Source organism: Myripristis murdjan, chromosome 7, assembly GCF_902150065.1.
Source record: "Myripristis murdjan chromosome 7, fMyrMur1.1, whole genome shotgun sequence".
NCBI lineage: Eukaryota > Metazoa > Chordata > Actinopteri > Holocentriformes > Holocentridae > Myripristis > Myripristis murdjan.
In genome coordinates this window covers 8,014,526-8,039,525 of record NC_043986.1, presented here as the reverse complement: position 1 = coordinate 8,039,525, position 25,000 = coordinate 8,014,526, and the positions used below count along the sequence as shown (strand labels likewise).

The window sequence follows — 25,000 nt, the reverse complement described above, 5'->3', positions numbered from 1 at the left end:
CGTCCACAGGGACTTGTTCCAGTTCAGTATTTTCCGCTGAACGGTGACATTTACAGAGAGTCACCAAACAAACTGGATCTCAGTGCGGCTCTCTTTATGAGCGCTGCCAGGCTTCATTGGAAACTAAATATTTTCACATTGACACTTGACACCTTTTTCTTTCTCTTCCTCAACCTGTTTCTCTCTCTCTCTCTCTCTGTCTTTTTTTTTTCAACCTTGATGCGTGGAGGTGTTTGCTGAGCACACATGCTCTTTTCCAGCGAATCCCTTCATACCTGGGAGCGGTCATTAACTTAAATCTTATCAAAGCCAAGATTTTCAGCTGCTTTTTTTTCTGCCTCTGTTTACTTTTGCGAGCTCTCTCCCTCTTCTCCATCTTCATCCTACCTCTTCATTCCCCCCACTCACTCCCCTTTCTTATCTGCAATATAAGGGAGTATAATAGAAAAGATTAAAACAGCAGAGCACAGAAGCACATGAGATTAATACCAGAACTGTATCTATGAAAAAAAAAAAAACCAAAAAAATGAAGGATATGCAGCAAAGCTTTAATTAGTTTGCCCTGATTAAAGGCTATCTCTCTATCTATCTGATTAAAACCAAAGCTATGAAGTATCACTGTTATTTCAGCGCTTCTGCAGAAAACGACATCCTGTATCTCCACATTCCTTCTTCGGTTTCGGTGGCGGTGTGTCTGCCCTGTAACCAGGAACCTCACGTATCTGATCCCCATAGCAGTCAGTAAAGGAACAGTACACCCAAAAAGACCGGATCCCGGTTTGTTCAGTCGGCACCGATGAGTGCGCTGGACTCGTGAACAAGGAGAGGGTGGGCCCATTTGAAATCCTTGTGGATGGTGATTAAATTAGGCAATAAATAATTTAGATTGTATTTTATGGTGGCTCATGTCATTTTGTTAAAATCGACCCTACAGGCTTTGTTAAAAACTGTGGCCACTATCCTGGTGACTAGCAGATATACAAACAAAAAGCACAGTCCAACTCTACTTCAATTTGCAGGTGTATTTGGATTTTTTTTTTTTTTTTTTTTTTTTTTTGGATCGCCTACCTTGACATTGTGACTGAGTCAGCTGGCCTGCCTGCCTGTGCAGAGAGCAGCACACACCTTGAATCCGATTGTGGGTTGCCAAGTCGTGGTGACAGATGGATAGGAATTGTATAAAGGGTGAGGATTGTGTGTGTGTGTGTGTGTGTGTGTGTGTGTGTGTATTTTGTATCATAGACGATCTGGCAACAGATGTTTGCTTGTTGTTTATTGCTGTTTCCCAGGAGAAACATCAGAATGGACCAAGGGCAACAGCACAAGGCAGGCAATTCAGACTTTAAATAAATTATATAGCTTTTGGGTGAGGTATTCCCTCAAGGCCATCAACGGCGATGCATCCTGTCTGAAGCATCCTTAAGCGAGATCAGCAGCAGCCAAAGGCCGAAAAAGTAGATCCCTGCAGGTGAAACTCGACCAGTTTGCCCAGAACTGAGGCGCCGCGGGGACAGAGTTTCACTGAAACCCAACGAAGCTTCATTCACATTCGCCGACAAACAAAGGACTCCACGGGGAGTTTTCCTCGGCATTGTCTGAACTAAGCCTTGAACTTGAGTGAGAGATACGCAGTGCTCACACACACACACACACACACACACACTCTGCAGTGGAACAGCAGAACGCCAGCTCTATCACAAAACCTAATTAATTTTCGTGACAGGCTTAGTTCACTCAACAATTAATGAAGCCTATTATCAGAGCAAAATAGACAGAGAGAGAGAGAGAGAGTGGGAGAGAGAGAGAGAGAGAGAGAGAGTGGAGGAGAGAGAGAGATGCTAATTACAAGTTCCCTTTGAAGAGCTGCCCAAGTTATTGTGTGCAAATTGCTGGTGAAAGTGTGTGCATCCGTGTGTGTGTGTACGTACAAATACATGTGTGTGTGTGTGTGTGACTTACCGTGGTCGTGCGCGAATACTAGCAGGGACAGCTCCTTCAGTCTCTGTGCGATCTCATCGTACGGCCCACAATGCTCTCCTGCCCCGTGAGCCACGAACACCAGAGCTCTGGAGCGGAGGAGAAGAAAAGAAAAGAGAGGAGAGGAGATGAGAGGAGAGATAAAACACAAACAGATGTGAACAAACAGGCTGACACAAAAACACACACACGTCTTTCAAACATGCATGTACACACATAACAGATAAACTAACAGCGACAGTTGTTTGCATTTCTTCCACAGGAACGCTTTTGCCTCTTTGATGAGGTTTATCAGACTTTAGCAGCCGAGTAAACCAGGCTGATCTCTGTCCATCAGAACAGGACTGATGGAGAGAAGTGGGACAAGAGGGAGGGAGGGAGGAGGGGAGGAGCGGAGGAGCGGAGGAGCTGACAGGCCAACGAGGAGATAAATGAATGTATGAGAAACGTCCATATAAACAGACTTCTCTAATCACCTTAATTCACTGTCAGCAAAGCACAGATTCAGAAATGAGGAACCTTCTGTTTTTAGTGAGGTTACTGAGGGGCATGCTGGCCATGTGTGCATCTTAATCCCAACAGAAATCCAGCGGCAATCCAACTGTTTGACCACACACACACACACACACACACTGGTTGAATCTGCTCTCCCGTGCTGCTATAAAAAGAATGACCTGCAGCAAGATTTGCAAGAAAATGGCTGTGAGGTAAAAACCAGGCGACATGACAGAGAGCAGAGTGAACGCTGGGGGAAACTGGGATGTGTGACGCCGCAGCACCGGGACGGTACCGGGACGACAGGGGGAGGCGTCCCACGCAGCGCCTGATGGAGCGAGACGAGATCATAGTGTGCCATTTCACATATTCAGAACTCGTTTAAAATCTCAAATATAAGGTGAAGCTCTGGAGGTCTGGAGAAGTTCAATTTAGTTAGAAAAAACAGAAACTAGAGCAAACCCTGGTGCTGCTGCTCATCTGTGTATTATCTATCTATATGCATATCTATGTGCAGGTACATTTACTTGAGTTCTGTACTTAAGTACATTGGTAACACTTTACAATAAGAGTACAACAATTAACGTTAGTTAATGCCGTAATAAACATTAAGTAACAGGTAATAAACATTAAGTAACAGTTAGCTAACCGTTAACTAATGTGTCTAAGAATCATGTACTAATGCTGTTCATGCTAAGGTATTAATTTATATGTTATTTAAGGGTTATTGTAGATATTATTAACATTAGTAAATGCCATAATAATCATTAACTAACAGTTAATTAACCATTATGGCATTAACTAACGTTAATTGTTGTACTCTTATTGTTAAGTGTTACCAGTACATTTTTCAAGTATCTGTGCTTTACTTGAGTATTTGTTTTTTAACTTAAGACTTTTACTCTACCATGTTTCAAAGACAATTATTACACTTTTGACTCCACTGTATTTCTATGAAGGTTGTTGTTACTCTACTTTTAAGCAGAGCTTTGAAGTCAGATGTTGATATTTTTTCTTCTCTAAAATGTCACCGGAGAAAAACCAATCACAGTAGCCGCTCTCAACTGGGTTTGATGGAAAAGCACATCATCCAGCTCTGTGAAACAAGTGCATGCAAGACGTCCGCTTTCAAAGTAAAACGCATCTCTTCCATTTTCTAACCCGGTGATATTAAGTTGTATGGCAAAGTGGTTCTACAGGCAAGTTGGCGCATTCGTCGGGTGTTTCAGAAAGTTACCAGGTTCTGTAAATGCATCGTGAAAACAAATACTGCAATGTGCTGATATTAAAAAGTAAATGTACTATAAAAATGCGAGTTCCAGACCAAGTGAACGGATGAGATGATGACAACAAAAACTCCATCAAAAGGTTTTATATAACTCGTCACTGACATGAGAGGACAGGCTACTGAAACTATAGATTTCAAACTGGATGTCGACCAAATTTGATAAATCTAAATTTTACAACGCACCGTTACATCCCTGTTTTTAAATCAGAAAAGGCTTCAACCTCCTCTCAACTTGATGTCGAGAGGAAGCTTCTGACAAAACTAAAGCAGCTCTTAAGTCAAAGTTTTCATCGTTAGCATGGCTGAACTAATAACAGTGTTGTAATGTAACGAAGTACAAATACTTCGTTACTGTACTTAAGTAGAATTTTCACATATCTGTACTTTACTTCGTTATTTATATTTCTGACAACTTTTACTTTTACTCCACTACATTTCCGAAATAAAATGTGTACTTTTACTCCGATACATTTCTCTTAACCACCTTCGTTACTCGTTACTTCAAAATAAAAGTTGAGTTGCTGACGTAATTCCTGTTTGTTATCGTTTCAACCGCGGCCGCCAAGTGCGAAGAAGAAGCTCCGCCACCGGACACAGTGGGTAACCGGCTGCTCATAAATGAATCTCCGCAGGCTTTCTGTGTTTTTTCGGCAGCATCTTTGTGATTTTTTGTGCATTCGTTCGTGAGTGCTGAAGGAGTCGGTCTTTAATTCGTGGTTGCCCTCGTTCGCCCTGCGCCCCATATGAAGCTGCACGTCAAACCAGACTTTACAGACAAGCTCCCAAGGTGTGTCTGAGCTTGGTGCCTGAAAGTGCTTCATCTTCTGGCAGTCTGCCTCGGTTATGGCTTGGTGGTGGGAAGATTTGTCACGTCCTTCTCGGCGGAGTTTCTTTACCACACTGGCGAAAACACTGTTGCTGGTGGTGAATTCAGCGTCTTTTAACAGACACCAAGCAGCTCCTCCAACCACTCATCCAGGCTCAGGCCACCCAGCAAATCAAAATTCACCACAAAGTCTGACATTTTGTTCACAAAAGTCTTGAAACAAATGTGACCTAACGAGTAAGTGGAGCGCAGAGTAGTTGGTTGCTAGGCAACGCTATGTCCGTTTACACTGGCACAGGGATATTTTGTGCTGTGGTCCTGCCAGGGGGTTACCCTGATTTTACAACTGCATGGAACGCGGCTCAGCCAATCACATTTAAGGATGGGAAGCACCCGTTTTATAATTTCAAATAATAACTCGCGCTCATGACAGTTGTTGCCAGGTGCCAAGTTCAGTTTGTCCAAACAGGGAGGCTGAGAGACACAGAGAGCTGTTGATGGTGACAGAAGTTTAACGGTAATGTTAAAAAGTTGAAGCTTTTTTCTCCTGTACCCGGATTGCTTTTACTGTAAGGAAGCCACAATAAATTCATTATCAAAATTCTAACCGCTCACTTTGTTTAAATACTTTTACTTTTACTTCTAATACTTAAGTACAGAAAATATCAGAAAATTACTTTTGATACTTAAGTACAATAAATGTCAGGTACTTTAAGACTTTTACTCAAGTAATATTCTAAAAGGTGACTTTAACTTCTACCAAAGTCATTTTCTGGTGAGATACTTGTACTTTTACTCAAGTATCGCTTTCAAATACTTTATACAAGACTGACTAATAATAAGGGAGATTGCGCAGCATGTAAACAGGATTGCAATGGAATAAGCAACTCCTGTAAACATCTTAATGGGAATATTGTGTTTTTTTTTTTTTAAATAAAGCCAATTTAATCCTTCACAATATGCATGCTGACTGCCGTTCAGGCTCTTATGGAGTTCTGCAAAAATTCTGACAGAGGCTATATTAAAAAAAAATTGGAAAAACACAGGGTAAAACAGAGAGAGACATGCTGTGTTTTCAGAGATAACAGCTACGGTCCATCTGTCTGTCTTTCTACCCCATCACACCCCGCTTTGCCTCGCGAGCTAACTCAAAGCAGACGCCGAGGGGAATGTCCTAAAAACCCCGCACGTAATCCAAACACGCAGAAAACAGCCGCACGGACCGCGCTTTGCCTTGGAATCCCCGCTCGCCTTTCATGGAATATTGATACGACAAAAACCTCAGATCATTTGAAAAAACATGGTTTGGTTTTCTGGTAATAAGCACAAAAACATGGGAAAACATAAACGGCGTGGATTCGGTTTCACAGAAGAGCGGTGTCAGACAGAGTCCAGCTCCATCACGGGCATTTTTATGTGAACTGTGATCGTGATTGAATGTGAAAGGCTGAGTGGAAACAGCAACTTCTGATACAATATCCCAAAGTTTCTTTTGTGCTTGTTTGAGGTGGATTTTTTTTTTTTTTTTTTTTTTTTTTTGTCAGTATTAAGCAGTGTGAAGATATATTTCCATTTCTGCTTTTTTGTTGCATTTGTTTCCTTATGTAGCCACAGTGTTCAGTAAACCAGAAGACATGAATTGTTATTAATCGTCATTTTCACCTTTTTTATTTGCATAGGCTTAAAATTTAAATTCATGTAACACTTGAATGAGAAAATACAGCAATAAGGAGTTTAATAATTTAAGAAACATCCCGGCTTCTTCTTCCTCGCAAGGCACTGACCTGTTTGTTTATAATGATATATTATATGATGTGGTGATCACAATTATTTATCACGACTATTTCTACGGATGATTTGAGCCAAAAAAATATATTTTGCTGCAATTTCTTGCAATTTATATCAATGTTACTTTCAATGACAGTGGGTTTTCTCAATGAGATAAGATATTTCAGTATAGCTTATTTGCTATTATTCTTTATCCAGTGATAGTAACTAAAATGTTCATCTGTAAATGACTTTTGATCTCCCTCTATGTTTGTATATTTATATCACTTTTATGACCACATTCACTTTTTTAATGTGGATTTGGGTTTCTACTGACTCAGTTGTGGAGATTTTACCTGAGAGCTGCACCTGGAGCAGATAAAGGGTCAGCAGGGCTGTCATGCAAAAATGCGGTAAACAAAACATCAGGATGAGATGCAAACTTAACAAAATAATCTAACCGAGTGAGTCCAGGTAAAAGGAATACTCCAACATTTTGGGCAAAATAAAAACCTTATTCTGATTTCCCCAGACTGAGACAAGACATTTGATACCATTTTCACCTCTGTGCGACCAGTGGGTCGGTTCATATGGCTGGCATTTTCTGTTAGCTTAGCACAAAGACTTAAAGCCTATGGGAGTCGTTAGCCTAGCTCTGTCAAAGGGAAAAATAAACCTCACAGCAACTCTGAGTCGACTCCAAATTGTTAACCTTCACATTTCATTCAGAAGGAAGGGGGTCCTGTGTTTTTTGGTAATTTGTGCCAACAGGAGACGGTTAATTCCACTGATTTTTCCTCAAATCTCCACCTGCACGTCAGGTGTGCTGTTAGATGATAAGTTTCTCCTTTCTGCATACATTAGCGTAAATTAAACAGCACAGCGAAACGCTCCAGTGTGGCTTCCCTGAGTCGCAGCAGAGCCGAGAGGAGCTTGGAGAGCTTCAATCAGCAGCAGCAGACAATTAGCCCAAATGTATTCAGCGAAAAAAAAAAAAAGAGTGAAAAAGGGAGAAAGAGGCAGCAGAGGAAGAGGAGGGGGGGGATAAAAGGAGTAAAATAAGAGTATCTGTTCATCAAGCTTCATTAGCAAATCGCTCTGTTCTGATTTCTCTCCCCGCTCTTTCCCTCCTTTTATAAACCCAGCGCCTCAGGCTAAGGCTCCCTCTGCACTTGCTGCCTGAGAACAAGTGTCTGTGCATGTGTGTGCATGTGTGTGTGTGTGTGTGTGTGGTATGTGTGTGTGTGTGAATGAGCGTCTTTGTATGAGCGTAATGTTCGGTAACACTCATGCCAAGGGGCACTGGGGGTTCAATGTGGCTGATCTGGGTGCATTGTAAAGAGACTGTACAGTGTGAAGTGTCTTGGGAATCACAGTTGTAGTGCAACATTTCACTTTCTCTCTCTTTTCACGCTTTCCTCGCTCGCTTTCTGAGTCTCTGAGTTGACCCCCCCCCCCCCACCCTCCATCTCATCTCTGTGTCATTATGTCTCAATTTCTCTCATTGTTTTTTCACAAAGCATTAAAACACAAATATTGGGCGCTCGATTTAGCATCACTGACCTGACGCTTAAATATATCAGTTTAATAATTATAAATATAGTTTTCTTGTAAATTTTCTTATAATTTCCAATGGTTTTGTGCATTTTTTCTGGTTATCTTTTTTTTTTTTTTTTTTTTTTTTTTTTTTTTTTACGTGTCTTATGATGTACTTAGTAGGTTTATGTAAATGTGTTTTTAATGTATACAAGTCGAAGACAAATTTCTGCCTTCTGCACGCAAAAGATAGACAATAAAGTATTACTAAAAGTCTAAAAAAAAGTCTAATTTTTTTTGCTTTTTTTTTTTTTTTTTTTTTTTTTTTTTTTGCTCAATTACTAATCGCCCTTTTTCCCCATGTTTTTGAACAAACTCAGGTGAATTTGACGTTGGTCCAGCATCAACAACTTCCAACAACACAAACTCTTAAAGCGATATACCCTCATTAACAAGCAGGACTGAATTCTTGTGCTCTTGAGATAAAAACTACAAATCACAAACTACAAATCACGCCTACAGGTAACACCGGTGGAGTCTGGAGAAGGAGGGATCCAGGGGACACTTCTGGGGACAAAGCATCAAATCAGGGGACTGTCCCCTGAAGACGGGGACGTCTGATCGCCCTATCCTAATCCCAATCTTTGTCTCTTTATCTAGTAAGCCCCGTTTCCTTATTCCCGTTTTCAACTTAAGTCTGTGTTGCTAAAGCATGTGGGTTAATAACACAGAAATGTATGAAATTGAAAGAGACATCTGATTAAAGTATGCTATAAAAAATGAACTCAATATTACAACATGAGAAAAGGAATGAAAAATACATTGCGTTATTGCATTAAAGTGAAAAGTTCTCTATGCATCTTGCAATATTATGTCTGTAAACGCTAAAACTGAATTATAGGCAATTAATTTTTTTTAACTTTGAAAGACTTCATTACCCAGAAATCAACCCAAACAACCTGAATTTCTGCCCCTTTCGGTGTTTTCACACATGCAGAATTGGGTGTGTTTGGTTCAGAGCCTGGTGTGTTTTCCTCCTCGGGTGCGGTTTGTTTGGACAGGTGTGAACACAGGACTCCCAAACCGAAAGAACCGCCCCGCCGCTCGAGGGAGACGGTCAAACAAGCAAATCAAACACATCCTATTGTTTCAGGTCATCGTGGAAATGCGTCAAAGGCTTCCTGACACAAGGTCTGATTGTTGCACATCTTCTTTGGAACGAGTGGATCGACACACTGTTGGCAACCCAGAGCCTCAGCAGGTGTTTGTGCTGAGCCACGCCTTCCAAACGTAATCGTCAGGGTAGATTTCTATATTTCCTGTGTTGTTATATTTAAGATGAATGATGACAGACTTGCAGTACGAGCATGTTTTCAGCTCCTGACCCCCAAAAAACAAATGCTGCTGATTTGGAGTTTTGTATTTTGCTTTTGCTTTTCCATTTCTCACTTCCTCGGCACCAAAAACATTTCCTGTCAGCGGCCACAACAAAATTTAATTTGGTTAAATGAGGAGAATCTGAGGCCTGGGGTAAGGACAGGGTGGTTTTCTCTGTTACAGCCCCATTGTGTTTTCGACTGATAAGACGGGAGTTCTTTAACATACAATTGTGCCTGGTGTAGTTGCAGTTTGGGCTAAAATATCGTTTTTTTCCTGCTTACTTCACCTTGGATTGTGGCAAAATGTAGCCGCCAGCCATGCAGGGCTTAATCTCCCCTCCAAACTAAAAAGGAGGCTGTCTCTCTTGTTACTTCTCCCTCCCGCTCTCCTTCTCTCTCACTTCTCATGGGAACTGGAGACCCACTTGTCTCTCACATTGTTTCCCTAGCTCAGAAAATATAACCGGCCTTATTAAACTCACTCCCAAGAATGCAAAAGAAAGAGAGAGAGAGAGAGAGAGAGAGAGGGAGAAGGAGAGAGAGAGACTGCAGTCCTCCCACTGGCTCAGCTCAAAGCTCTTCCTAACACCCACAGGCCCTAAAACAAAGCCAAGACCTTAATCCCCTTAATGCGATGCTGACTGGCCACTCTGAGATTACTCTGAGAGACTTGCTAAGGCGCTAACTGTGCTCAAACACCACATTCCATACATTTTATACGCAGCTAGTAAAAAAAACAGGAGGACAAACGACCCGTTAGTGGCCACTTTTGACACCAATTCCTCACATCCACCTGTGGATTTTACCGTCCAGTTACAGTTACATTAGGTGTGCAGCTAATTTCATGTCCAGATTATCTTGGAATACAGAATATACCTCGGCACTAATGTGAAATTCCAAAACTTTTCCATTATTTTCCTTTTTTTTTTTTTTTTTTTTTAAAAGCCTTTAGACATTAATTCCGTCCTTGTTCGTTGATGCTGTCTGATTTCCTCTACAGTTTCCATTCGCCGTGGAGAAAAGTGAAGTTGCACAACACGGTCTGGGATATTTTCATAAAAGTGGCAAATTGTGACATGGTGACGTTTCCTGCCTTCCCAAAGAGGGTCGATCATCGTATTCCAAGAAATTCCACAAATTCCTTGACCGGTGGGAATCGTGTCTTAGCTCACAAAAATTACAAGCAACCTTTAGCCGTAGTGCCCTGGTTGTTTAGACGTAAAATGAGGCTTAAAGGGAAAGTTCACTCAAAAAAAAAAATAAATAAATAAATAAAAAGAGATTTTCCCACTTGTCCCTCCTGCAAGTTATCGCTCCTAATGATTTCTGTGTGATTTAAGATTTATATGTCTGTCTGAATTTGTACTCGTTGAGGTAAACAGTTTACTGATGTTTACTGGCAGAAACAGTTATAAACCACAGAAACTGAATGACTGGAACCGGCGCGGGCCTTTGTTTCACAGTAAATGACAGTATTTCCGTGTTGTTCTCACTTGCCAAGGCAACGGCTGTAAACATTCAGCTGATGTCACCGTGTTGGCAGAAGAGTTTGTTTGAATTACTATTGAAATTTCATCTTGACAAAACAAGCATCTCGCTGTGGACTGGATCTCTCTGTCACAGCTGGAGTCGCAGCGCACAGCCACAACAGAGGGGCAGGTCAAAGGTCAAACACATGCTGCTTACTGGAAGTTCATTCAAAGCCTATCTCAGGTTAAAATGAATATTAGCTAATACGATTTTTATCCTAATTAGTGTCTAACCCAGCTAATCGGGCACACACTCCATCGCAGGGCGGACACACTCACACCTTGGGGTAATTTAATATCTCCATGTCACCTGACCTGCATGTTTCTGGACTGTGGGAGGAAACCGGAGCTCCCGTTGGAAACCCCCGCAAACAGAAAGGACCCAGGAGCTTCTTGCTGTGAGGCGACTGTGCAAACCACTGCACCACCATGAGCTAAGTTCACCCTAATTAACTGCATTGTCGTAAACAAAGTTATTGTGTGATGTCCTGCAAAGCCACCAACAACCTACCAGCTGAGGCTAAATGATGCAGGGAGCCACAGGAAACTGCAACAGACTGGCAGCCTCGCCATAGGGGTAAAAGAGGAAATATCTCATTTTATATTTTGGGTGGCCTGTTCCTTTATGACAAGAAGCAGAAGGGATTTTGGCTGCTTTTTTTTTTTTTTTTTTTTTTAAATTATGCATTTACCCATCCTCACTTTCCTCAGTTCTCTATCCACGGGAGGAAATGTGGCTGAAGCTGCAATTAGAAAGACTTTAGTGTAAAACCACAGCAGCCTTATCAGCCGAAAACCACAAAGTGGGGCTCCGGTGGAGGAGAGCGCCTCGTTCCCACCGACTGAGGGGAGGTAAATTTGCCCCGTTTCCCCCGGCTGAACCTCTGGCGTCGGGTGTGGACGTTTCTCCGCTCGCAGGAAGTGACAAATCAAAAGTTACGAGCAAAATCCAAACAGTTTCCTAAACAGCAGAGAGCAGAGGGAGCATTAGATCTTTCGCCTCTCATCGCCTTTTGCCTGCCTTGAAACGTTACAGACTGGCTGGGTGGTAAACATGAGCACGCTGTGTGCAGATTACTGATATCCTGTTAAAGGATTTCTGGGTAATGAAGTCCTTAAAATTGGCCGGTTACCTCTGGTGGCAATTTGGGACCAACAAGTAAAACTGCCAAGCTCAACTTTACAACGAGAATTAAAGGCACGTGTAGGTCCCTTTAATTTCATCTAGTGTGTGTGTGTGTGTGTGTGTGTGTGTGTGTATGTGTGTGTGTGTGTGTGTGTGTGTGTGTGTGTGTGTGTATGTGTGTGTGTGTGTGTGTGTGTGTGTGTGTGTGTGTGTGTGTGTGCGTGTGTGTGTCCAGACTCAGCAGGAGGCACAGGATGAGACAAAATGACCGAGCACTGACATGTTAATCTGATTAATGGACTTAAACTGCTCAGAACTTCAGGTCAGTGTGTGTGTGTGTGTGTGTGTGTGTGTGTGTATGTGTGTGTGAGGTAGAGATTGATGTTACTAAGTACTCTTTGAAGAACTTCCCAAGACACTTTGTGAGTGTGTGTGTGTGTGTGTGTGTGTGTGTGTGTGTGTATGTGTGTGTGTGTGTGCATGTGTGTCTGAGGAAAACACACACACACACACACACACACACACACAAATTACTGATTTTTCCTTTGAAGAGCTGCCAGGAGACTTAAAGCATGTGTTTGCGTGTGTGTGTGTGTGTGTGTGTGTGTGTGTGTGTGTGTGTGTGTGTATGTGTGTGAATGTAAATGCCTGTGCGTTTTCATATGTGTTTCCATGTGTGTGTATGTGTTCATATGTGTGTGTAAAGTATAGAGATACAGAAAGATTAAGGGAAGAGGGAGAAAGAAGACCACACACAGAAAAAGAAGATAACGAGCCGTGTGTGTGTATATGTGTGTGTGTGAATATATAGTATGTATATGTTTGTGTGTTAAAAGAGAAAGAGAGAGAGAGAGAGAGAGAGAGAGAGAGATACAGATTTTCTTTTTCAAACTGAGACAGAGAGAGAGTGTTACCAAAGTGTGACAAATAGGTATGGAAGAGAGGGAGTGAAACGGAGGACGAGCTGAAAAAAGAAAAGTGTGTGACAAAAAAAAAAAAAAAAGCAGAGGGGAAGAGGAAATTAGAGGAAGTGGTAGAGAGAGAGAGACGGGGGGGGGGGGGGGGGGGGGGCAGACAGACCACAGACAGTTTCCCCTGTCCTCATGTCACAGCAGCCGCAGGTTTCCACCAATGAGCGAGGACAAAAAAAAAAAAAAAAACGCAAATTGAAAAGTGACATGAAATAATGAACCCACATTAAAAATATATAAGAGCTCTACTCAATAATGCATCTCTCTGCACGGCCTCGATGAATGTCAACAGTTTTCTCACATCCTTTATGCGGTAATTGTTTTTTCGCAGCGTTTATCGAGCCTCACATTGTTACAGACCGCATATACAATAATATAGGTTGTTTATTTTCATAAAGCTCACCTTTCACATTGTTTTCTTTCCTGCCGCTGATTCTGCTGCTGCTGTCTAACACCTTCTGGAAGCGCCGAGGTCCATATGTTTCTGCACATTTACATTCATACCTTTAAATCTGCTCAAGTCGGGGATCTGCCACTTGTGTTTGCTTATAGAGCACCATTTACTTCATTCATAAAATATGTCAAATATTCTCTGATAGATCCTATCAGCTGGCTCCTCCAGTCAATATCTGCAAACGTGCTGGTGGGCTAATCAAACACGGGCTACCTTTTAGTTCATATACCCCTTCAATCTGCGTTGTGCAAGTTCACAAGAACAAACTCACTCAGGTTCAGCTCACACAGACTGAAATAAACAGGTTCACAGTCCAAAAAATGATCTACTTTTTTTAAAAAAATGAGCTGCTCTGAGCTTTTTCAGTAGAACCAGCTCCTATCATCCATCCCCAGAAAAAAATGAGATTTTTTTCCCATTGGAATCTGAACTGATTTGTTCATAAAACTTAAAATAAAAATTAAAATATTCACATGGATGACCTTACGCAGCGCCGGTGGCTGCATCGTCTGCAGCTTGCACCGGTCGAGCTGCATGCCACTGCCTGTAAATCCTTGGCCTCGGGTGCTGGAAAACACTGTTGTTTGCTTTCACCGGAGTTAATAACGCTCACGTTCACATTCATTAGTTGCAAACTGATACATTCAGTTCACCGTTCAGTGTGTTCATGCACAAACGGTGCTAGTTTAGACTAAAATTTAGTGGAGAAGACAAGTGTGTATGAACTTTAAACAGCTAACAGACACAAAATGCCTTTCTGCTTTTCTTCACTGCAAAATCTCTCACCTGAGCAAATTAGCGATTTGCCACAATTCAGTTTATAGAGAATAATAATACACATAAAAATGGTTTCACTTCCATCCCACTGGTCTTGATTTGAGTGGGAAAGTCCTTTATTCTCTGTTCAGGTTGTGTGGGCTGGTAGTGATCTCTTTTTTTTTTTTTTTTTTACACTAATTTGTATGAATTCATCAAAATTAATGTGTCAGTGATTTACTGGTGCTAAAATCCTACACGTTCGTAATAGAAGATGGGAGAAAAACCTGAACGTTTACATTTCTTCTGAATGCTTTGAGGTGAGTGATTGAGTACATTTAAATATCTAACAGTGTAAGATGTGTGCAGATTACTGACATCCTGTTAATCGATTTATTTGACTGTCAGAAAGTCAAATCAAGCTTGTATTGTGTCATCTGATGACTCTCCACCTTGACGACAACCAGTCAATCAATAAAATGAATCAAGATTGTATTGATTACAAAAGGGATAGCTGTTCCGGCATAATTTCATAGCCTCACGATCAAAATGACATCATTTTCCCTTGATAGTGAGAACATTTATGAATTATTTACATTTTTGTTAACCAGTGTCACTGCTAGAAAGATTTAGCTAAGACATAAACATATACATATAAACATAATTTAGCATAGTCATACTTTGTTTTTTATGTCCTATTGTATTTTATCAAATCATGAAGCTCATATTGTCTATAGAAGTGTATTGAGAGATTTGTGCCACCCCTATACATTTGCACTGTCCATATTTCTGTCTGCTTCATTACTTCAAGGCTGCTGCTGATAATAATAATAATAATCCAAGATTTTAAGCTCATTGGATCAACTCAACTCAACTCAACTTTATTTATAAAGCCCTTTAAATAAAAAATATCAATGTGATCAATTTATTAAGCCATCAAACACCTGAAGTGCAACAGGAAACTTGTAAATAAAAGGTTTAAAACTCCTTCTTGAACTAGTTTTTCTTTCTTCTTGTCCACATTTCATGCAAACTCACATTAAAATTATCAAGGCGCCCGCTGTATGACTCAGCCAAATTTTTCCTCCGAAGCACACAATGTTTGGGATATTTTGGGCGAGCGTGCTCATCGCTGCAACGTAATCGCCACTGCTGTGAAACCGACGAGTGTGACTTTGGCAGCGAGGAGCAGGAAATTAAAGAGCGTAAAAGGACAGACGGACAAACAGCGCGAGCCGGCCTTGTTTGGGAAGGAATGCCATGCAGACGCCGTGCGCTCAAACATCAACAACAGCATGACCCACTTAAACATGCGCGACGCTCTGTGTGTGTGTGTGTGTGTGGCAAGTGTGTGTGTGTGTGTGTGTGCAAGTGTATGCGCGCACACACTGGCCTCCATGTGGGTTCACAACCTCAGATGGATTATCTATTGGCAGATCTGTCAATCATTGCAGAGCCCCTCCCCCTCTTTCCCCCCCGCCTCTTTCACCTATTTCCTGGTTCTAGAGAAAGGACCTTTCAGAAGCCGGCGACCTTTGACCCCTCCCTACCCTCATCACGCCACCAAGCATTTAAACTCCAAATAGTGGCCTGTTTGTGTTTTGCAGTGAGTTTTGCTGCTCTGTTTTTTTTTTTTTTTTCTTCTCCAAAGCTTGTCCTTGAATATGTAAAATGAGGATTAACTGATGGATGAAAATGTTAGTTTCCTTCATGCTCTTTTCATTAAAAACAGACGAGCCAGGACAATGAAAACCTCAGGCACTTATTTAATTCCAATATTAAAATCAGCTTCGGTAGTTGTGCATATTCAGAACATTAATCCTAACCCTGGGACAAAGCAACATAAATAACTGGGAAGACAACTGAGACAATAAGCCTGAGATCTGCGCAGAAAGTAGGTTACAAAAGTTCACGTGAAGAAGTTGGCCCCAATTCTGTATTTTGTGTGTTAATGATTTAATCGTCTGACAGCTGCTGGTTAATTTTTTTTTTATACCTGCTGCAAATTTAAACTTTAACCAGCTGTTACAGGCAAACTTTCTTGGCTGGAGGTACTTCCTCTCCTTCGCTGACACTATTGTTTTGTACACATGACACTGCTGGACTGTGACACAAACTGAGGCTAACCAGCAACCTGTGTCATCCCGTGTGTTGCAAACCCATCTGGTGCTCTACAAAAAAAATCATAAAAAACAAAAAAAAAACAAAAACAAAACAAAACAAAAAAAACATCTGTGGTTCTTTCCAGTCTGCTCAGAGTGCAATTTAATATTTAAGAAGTCTGCATGATTTCCGCCTTTTTACTGAACAAACACTCCATGCAATAAATCGCCTGGCTACTGTTGGTAGAAGTAGTTGAATCAATAACGGTAGGCCAGTGCCCAAAGGCCGGCTGTCACCGTGGTTACGGCGCATCATAACTCAGTTTTAGTGTTGGTGGTGATGGTGATGATGCTCATGAGGGTGATGGTGATGATGGAAGGTTGCACCGAAGTCTGGTGGTGAGGAGAAGAAGAAGAAGAGGAAGAGGAATGTAAGAGCGTAGCGATGACGATGGTAGTGATCATAACAAATGGCATTACTAACTAATGATGGTAAATGGTTGTCGCCACGGCAACTGGAGCTACACGTACCATTTCATATAACACTGTCATTATCACAAAATGTGGGAAAAAGTTACTTTCCTGCAAGCAGCTCTTTTAAGAAACTCAGTCAAGACCTGAATCTGATTTAACTCAAAACCACCAATCCTCAATTTGTTCATCATTTCATGCAGTTTTATCTCATAATTATAAACATGATACAACTTCACTGAACAGAGGGGTGAGTATTTGCTTTAGCTTTTAAAAATCATCCACAGAGATGACCAGAGGCGGATATTACTAATTACATTTACTCATGTTACTATAATTAGGTAGCTTTTCTGTGCACTTGTACTTTTGAGTATTTTTTTAAGTCAGTAATTTTACATTTACTCAAACACATTTCTGCTTGAGTTTTGTCCATTACATTTTAAATCAGATCCATGACAGAGAACAAATGATCAATGACAGATGATGGAAACTTTCACAATAAAAGCTCAGTCAGCAAAGATGAGAGGGGGAATCTGCTTCTACTTTGCTGATTCTACTTTTTGTCGTTTCCAAATTTCACAATAAAAGCTGCACAATGAAAAATCGTAGCGAGGGCCATTGAGACTCAACTGGCGAAAAAAGTGGAAACACATCAGTGAGTTGACCTGATGATGAAAACCATGTAGACTCAACCATCACCTGCTTATTCCGCATGTGTCAGTTGAGTCTACAGGGTCCTCACTTCATTTTCGCGTAATGCCCCTTTAAAAGCTTGTAGTGTGCAGCGTGTTCTCTCCTCCTTTTCTAACTGCATGGAAAAGATCCAAGCTCACACAGTTACTGTTTGGAAAAAGGAGCTCAGTCACTTTTACTGCCAGGGCATTTGAAATGAGACACTTTTTACTTTTACTGCAGTAGATTTTTACTGCACTACTTCTACTTCTACTGCAGTCAGATACCAGCAGAGGAACAGTACTTCTACTTCTACTGCAGTCACATACCAGCAGAGGAACAGTACTTCTACTTCTACTGCAGTCAGATACCAGCAGAGGAACAGTACTTCTACTTCTACTGCAGTCAAATACCAGCAGAGGAACAGTACTTCTACTTCTACTGCAGTCAGATACCAGCAGAGGAACAGTACTTCTACTTCTACTGCAGTCACATACCAGCAGAGGAACAGTACTTCTACTTCTACTGCAGTCAGATACCAGCAGAGGAACAGTACTTCTACTGCAGTCAGATACCAGCAGAGGAACAGTACTTCTACTTCTACTGCAGTCAGATACCAGCAGAGGAACAGTACTTCTACTGCAGTCAGATACCAGCAGAGGAACAGTACTTCTACTTCTACTGCAGTCAAATACCAGCAGAGGAACAATACTTCTACTTCTAAAGCAGTCAGATACCAGCAGAGGAACAGTACTTCTACTTCTACTGCAGTCAAATACCAGCAGAGGAACAGTACTTCTACTTCTACTGCAGTCAAATACCAGCAGAGGAACAGTACTTCTACTTCTACTGCAGTCAAATACCAGCAGAGGAACAGTACTTCTACTTCTACTGCAGTCAGATACCAGCAGAGGAACAGTACTTCTACTTCTACTGCAGTCAGATACCAGCAGAGGAACAGTACTTCTACTTCTACTGCAGTCAAATACCAGCAGAGGGACAGTACTTCTACTGCAGTCAAATACCAGCAGAGGAACAGTACTTCTACTTCTACTGCAGTCAAATACCAGCAGAGGAACAGTACTTCTACTTCTACTGCAGTCAAATACCAGCAGAGGAACAGTACTTCTACTGCAGTCAAATACCAGCAGAGGAACAGTATTTCTACTTCTACTGCAGTCAAATACCAGCAGAGGAACAGTACTTCTAATTCTACTGCAGTCAAATACCAGCAGAGGAACAGTACTTCTACTTCTACTGCAGTCAAATATCATCAAAGCAACAGTATTTCTACTTCTACTAGCACCAGGTTATTGTACTTTTGCCACCACTGGTGACTACTGGGGATTTCTCCCATTCCCAGTAGCTTGCCTCTGGCTTAAACCCGTCCACAGCCAACAAACTGACGCTACAACCTCGTGGCGAAGCTGTACGTACAGAGCCCCTGATCTCATACATTTCCAGAACTCTGCGTCATCTTGTGTTAAAATACTAATCTGACAGGAGCGCGCGAGTGGGAGCGAGTCTGGCAAAATCTCCCTCCACCCATTAAGACAGAAAGAAACCCAGCTTTTGTTGGCAAAATTACAGCGCGCTGGCATGTCGTCTTGTGTTACACCAGGAGGCACATATGTGGGGAGATTCTTTCATGTTCGGGCTTCAAAGGCAGACGCCGCACAATGGGCTCAGCGACAGACAGCCGGCCGCAGCGCCTCCGTGTTTGACACTTGCTCAGCAGTTTTGCAGCGCGCTGACTTTGTTCTTGTGTAACTGTGATGTTGTGACAGGAACTCTGGATGATTTCACTCACTACTACCACAGATTACCCTCTGATGACACGACACAACACTCACCGACCGATACAATGGAGATAAACTGGACTGCTGGTGGATTGGACCGATATTCATTATTCAATAAAGATTTGACAGAGGTGAAGATGGCATTTTGCAGCACTGAAAGGAGGCCTCATTTTTCCCAAATCTGTCTTCTTTGGGTCGACACACATTTCTGTTATTTTTTCCACACAACATTTTAACAAAGCATATTTTTTTAAATGATCTTGTGATGGAAAATTACACAAATTTATGTTGTCACAGATGTGTTAAAGTGTAAAATGATATCAGATTCAAACACCATTTTCATTAAATAACCTTATTCAACCTTAATTAATAATGAAACCTTAATGTTATTAACCTCATTTCATATAATGTCTTATTATGTCTTATTGTGTTATCACTTTTCTTAGTACTTGCATGTTTTTAATGTTTTGAATCTGCACTTATGTCTCAAATTTTTGGCAGCATGGGAACATTCATGCCAGTAAAGCCCACTGAATTGAACTCCAAAAAAACAAATACACGTATAAATCGAGCATGCAGCACAACATAACATGACTCATGGACTCATGCATGCGCCGTTTCAATGGAGGTGCATTTTTAGCATATATCTTCGGCATGGCTGCTCTCCAGCCTCTTATGTAAGCCGTCCAGAGCCTCGGATTCAAAACAGGTACAACACAAATAAAATGGATCTGAGCGACTTTGCTCCTCTGCTGATTCGCCTCTTTACCTCCAAAAAATATTTTTCAGGCAAGCAATACTGGCAAAAAACTGCTTTGTGGCTGTAATTGTGTTTTTTTTTTTTGTTTTTTTTTTGGTTTATTAATGCTTTGGTCAGGGAGAGTTGGAAAGCTTGTGCTGTGCTGCTTGATTATTTCCAAGGAAATCTCTGAATATGTGATTTAGTCGGTGTGTAGGTGGATTTCTGGTTGGTGTTTGAGTGTGTGTAGGCCTACTTGGCACCTTCATCACTCAAGACTAGGAAGGAGCCTCACTCTAAGAGGAAGACCTCGCTGGCAGCAGTCGCAACTATGGGCTGCATGTGTGTCCCACTGCCTGTCCACAGCAAGGTTATTATAGTTTACTAAAACTAAACTAAAAACTAGAACTAGGTGTGAAAAAAACATTGACGTTAACTGAAAAAAATACAAACTAGGCTTCAGAAAAACGTGGAAATGAACTGAAATGATACCGTGTACTTACAAAACTAATAAAATAAAATAAAAACAGACAGAAAATGTCTTTGAGTGTTTGTCAGTTTGGTCAAATTTACCAACAAAACCAGCATGAAGAGGTGTTGGTGCTGGTGTTTACTGAGACTGGGACGTCTACATGACTTACAGTGTGGAAACCCGACCCCGGCCCGTTGGGACCCGACAGGACGGGTCCCGACGGGCCCAGGTTGAGCCAGGTTCAGACAAAAATTTAGAAATTATGTTCAGGTTCAGGTGGAGTTCGGTCACATCGGTGTCATTTTAATGAAAGAGAATGACCCTACTGTCTGCTCTGAGCAACTTCCTGTATAATGCTGGAGTTTGCGTGACGACACTGAAGGCAACATGTAGGTTATTTCAGGCTTTAAATATAACCTAGCGATGGAGGATAAGCAAAATCTCGGGCTCGGGTCGGGTTCAGACAAAAATATTCGGGCCGATCTGCTCTCTAAGATGACTGTGAGTCAACTGCCTGCACAAAGTGTACTATTCTATTACTATTCTGAACATCTTACATTTTGCCTCTGACAAACAACCCCCATGTTATAACAGAAAACCCATAAAACTAAACTAAATAGTGAAACTAATAAAAACTGGACTAAAACGAACCATTTTTAAACAATAAAAGTGAAACTGAAACGATCAAACCCACTCTGGAAACCAGCTTAACCTAAACTGAACTCAAGACAAGAATTTAAAAACAAAATAAATATGAAAAACTGATGAAAAACCTTGTGTGTTTTTGTTTTAACAGGAGCTGCAGAGGTGAATCAGACGGAGGAGTTTGATTCCACCCACTAACACAAAAACAGCAAGGCCCGTTGCTATTATGCACACAAACAAATGTGCACACATATTGTATACGCATTATGCAAACACCTGCATATACAAATATGGGATACATGTGGTGTAAATGCAAAAGTAGCACACACACACATATTAGTTACAGTAAACTTATAGCTTATGGAACAATTACATGGAAAACACAATGACTGACTCAGTGTTTGTTAATGAGTCACCATTTTCCTGCATGAGGCTGTGTGTGTGTGTTTATGTGTGTGTGTGTCAGTGTGTGTTAGTCATATCTTGGCTCCAGATGTGTTGTGGGCCTCTGGTCTGGGGCACATTTCTCTGTTTTGGTATTGATGTGTGCATGACGTTGTGCACACACACAATGTACGCGTGGCCATGTGTAAGCTTTGCATTTTCAGCTGGTGTGTGTGTGTGTCGTAACCGGCTTTCCGTGTGACATCTGTGTTGTGTTTCATACTCGGGCTCTGCCACATGTGTGCAGAATGAAGAGGAGAGGGAAAGGTTATGAGTTAGAGGTCGAGAGCACAGGGCAAAGAGGCCTCCAAAAGCAATACTACCGTGGAAAAACTCACTACTAACGAAGAGTCTAGAAAAACTGCCCTGGGGTCTTTATGAACTTGGCCAATAAACTCCCAGCTGGGACCCAAAGAAGATTTGTACCATGAGTGCTGGTCCCAGAATGAAGGCCTGGGTTTTGAGCTGGTTTTATTACAACTCTGGGTCGTTTAAATGCTTTATTTCATTTTGTCTGGCCAGGTGAAAGCCATGCAATTTGGACTCTTGTGCACACAAAACAGCTGGCAACGTGATGTCTGACAGTGCAGTTCATTACAAATGATAGGAAGCAACCACAGGAAACGATGCAAGGGTTAGTTGGTAAATGAAGATGGATGTTGACATCTCTCAGCCAGCAGTTCCCCATGCTCACAATGTCTAGCATAGCAAAATGAACTGAGGTGAAAAAAAAAAAAAAAAAAAAATACAGCAGACGCTCATATTCAGCTGTTTCTGCACAGAAGGTATTTCGCAGCAAAGTGTGAAGACAGTATGCTTGGCTAAAGTTACAGAGCCTTGGAATTGGATTTGTGTTGACTCTCGATGCCACCAAAACCTCCAACCTGGCAGGACAGGAGGTTGCCAAACTGTCCAATAAACCAGCTACTTGTGAGTCCATGTGACTTTTGTTTACAGGCCCGGCTTGGCTTGTGATTGAACGCTGTGAACGGAAATGACCCAAATACAAGAGTGCAACAAACTTTCCCACTTGGGTTCAGACAGAAGAGAACTGTCTGAGCTGCAGGTATGACAACACTTTTTTTCGATTTTATGCGTTTGAATCCTGCGCTCAGTGAGTTACTGTTTTGTAAACAAGGTGCAGGTTTCTCAAATTAGGATTCAGAGAATTTCTGGGAGCCCACATGAACAGATGCGATTTATTTTAATGAGCCTGTCTGGATCCCAGGGTGTGAGAGACAAAAATTTTACAGTCTACCTTTAATACAACGGCGCTCAGGGCTTTTTACAGTAAATTAAACCATGCAAGGTGGTGGAAGTTACTTTGTGATTGCTGCCGCCCCCAAGTTAAGATTTACATAATTGCCTCATGTTTTAATGAGTCTGGGTCCCAGAAAGAGAGCCTGCAGACTCAGTGTCTACAGTTACTACAGCTGGGACCTGGGCTTAATAAATTGCAGCAATTGGGTCTTTATATATTAAGCTAAGTCATGCATTATTTTAATAAGTGGTCAGGACCTTCTGAGTCAGTTTTACCTCTAAAAAAAAAAAAACATCCTGCATCGTGTTGACTTACCATGATCCTAATTAGGGCTTCACAATATATTGTGTCAGCACCAACATCAAGATGTGTGCTTATGCTATAGTCACATTAAAGGACGTGCAATGTCAAGTAAGGCAAATGAACTCAAACACATCATGCTACAACTTTTATCGCTTGACTGATTAACAGTGCATGTTTCTGGTGAAATTTCCTATATATGTTTTCATATTAAAATATATTGCAGATAAGAAGATATCTAACATGTTTTATTGCGCCTGAGAAACAATTTCTACATCTCCATTTACTGCAGTTGAGTTCAGGCTGAACAAGTTACTGTGTTTTGGTCGTTATACAGTAAACTGGGTCTTATGTTTTGTTTTGTTTTTAATTCAAAAGGGGGTCACGACCCGCTATGAGTCACTGGTACATCTGTTAGTGTCTCCACTATGAGAAGATTAACATAATTGCAGTTTGTTTTAATGAGCTTGGGTCCAGGAGGAGAGACCAAACCGAACTGTTTACATTTAAAACATTTAAGTTCTGGGCTGAGCAAGCTGCTGTAAGTTCATCGTTACAGCCAAATCATTTCATCTTCAGCAGGCTCATTAAGTGATCAGGACTTTTACATGAGTCACCGTTACTTTTGATCCCAGACCTGTGAAACCAACCATAACTGCCACACTTTATAATGAGCTTGAGTCCAGAGAGTTTCACACAGCACAGGCTCACATGACTCTCTGGTTGACAAGTTAACAGCCATGTGACCTGGACTCACTTCTCCTCCACTGTGCACAACAGAAACCCGATTAAATTCCATTCATAATAAAGCCATGTTTCATTGTTAGAAAACAGACTTAAGAGACTCTTCTTTCTCTCTGCAAAAAGGCAATTAATTCGGACCCTTGTACATGTACGCGCACGTGCACACACACACACACACACACACACACACACTAGTTCATCTCCGGCTCAGTTTCCGTCCCCTCTCCACTGACCTTGGCGGGCCGGCGGGCTCCCAGTAGCGGCAGAACAGGTGCAGTCCGTCGGCGTTGACGATGTGCTGCAGGTCGGCGTACGGGACTCCCTGCGGGGTCCGCCTCGGAGCTCCCGGCTCGGGCATGTGGTCTGCAAAAGAGACACGGAGCACCGATAACACATCGCTGCCGTAGAGGTAGTAGGATAACCCGGCGACGAGCAGGCAGGTGGCGGCGGTCACTCCGTTCATATTTAATTAATTTTTAAATTTATTTTCTGTTTCCAGGCATGCATCGGAAATATCTGGGGCTGGTGACGACTGAGATAAAGGGGTTATATGAGTTTAGGCTGGTTGGATCCTAATGCTGCCATACAAAAACAGAGGCAATGTTGTCGGAGCTGCACGCACCGAGCAGCGTTACGTCACGGAACCATATGCTCTCTCTCTCTCTCTCTCTCTCTCTCTCGCTCGCTCGCTCTCATTCTCTCCGGCCGCGCATGGCGCTCTCTCTCCCCCGGGTGACTTTGCGTGGTGTCACACACACACACACACACACACACACACACACACACACACACACACACACCGCAAAAGCCCTGTTAAAGCGTCTAAACGCAGCTAAATCTAAAAAATAAACAGAACAAACAGCAAAATGAAACAACAGAACAAACTGGTCAGTCACTCATTCATTCTCTCTCTGTGTCTCTCTCTCCCCCTCTCTCTCTCTCCCCCCCTGGTGACTTTGTATGGTCACACACAGTTTGACATGACGGTTTATCAGAAACACGTTCCCAAAGAATAAGTGCAACATGTCACTGCGTAAAAAAAAAAAAAAAAAAAAAAAAAAAAAAAAAAAAAAAACACCCCAAAAACCAAAAAAACAAGACATTTCAAAATATCCAAACCACATTGAGATGAATCATATGCTGGCCGGGAAACTCTGAGTCCCTCTCACTTAGTCCGTTTCAGTCTGCATCAGTGACAATAACACTGCCAAAGCATCTGAATACAATTGCCTATATGGGAAATAATG

General features: G+C 41.7%; 1 protein-coding gene across 2 annotated transcripts in view; it reads right to left on the bottom strand.

Moving 5' to 3' along the window:
* The window catches only part of mgll (monoglyceride lipase), a 51,842-nt gene that overhangs the window by 25,294 nt on the left and 1,548 nt on the right, over positions 1–25,000 (bottom strand). Inside the window, exons 2-3 of one of the 2 annotated variants that reach the window (XM_030054929.1) lie at positions 23,987–24,116; positions 1,960–2,066 (exon numbers count right to left, since the gene is read on the bottom strand). In XM_030054929.1, coding sequence (XP_029910789.1) covers positions 1,960–2,066; positions 23,987–24,111 — 232 coding nt within the window. In that variant the 5' untranslated portion in view covers positions 24,112–24,116. Of the gene's footprint in view, positions 1–1,959; positions 2,067–23,986; positions 24,383–25,000 lie in introns of those variants that run through there. The other variant, XM_030054928.1, reaches the window with a different exon arrangement.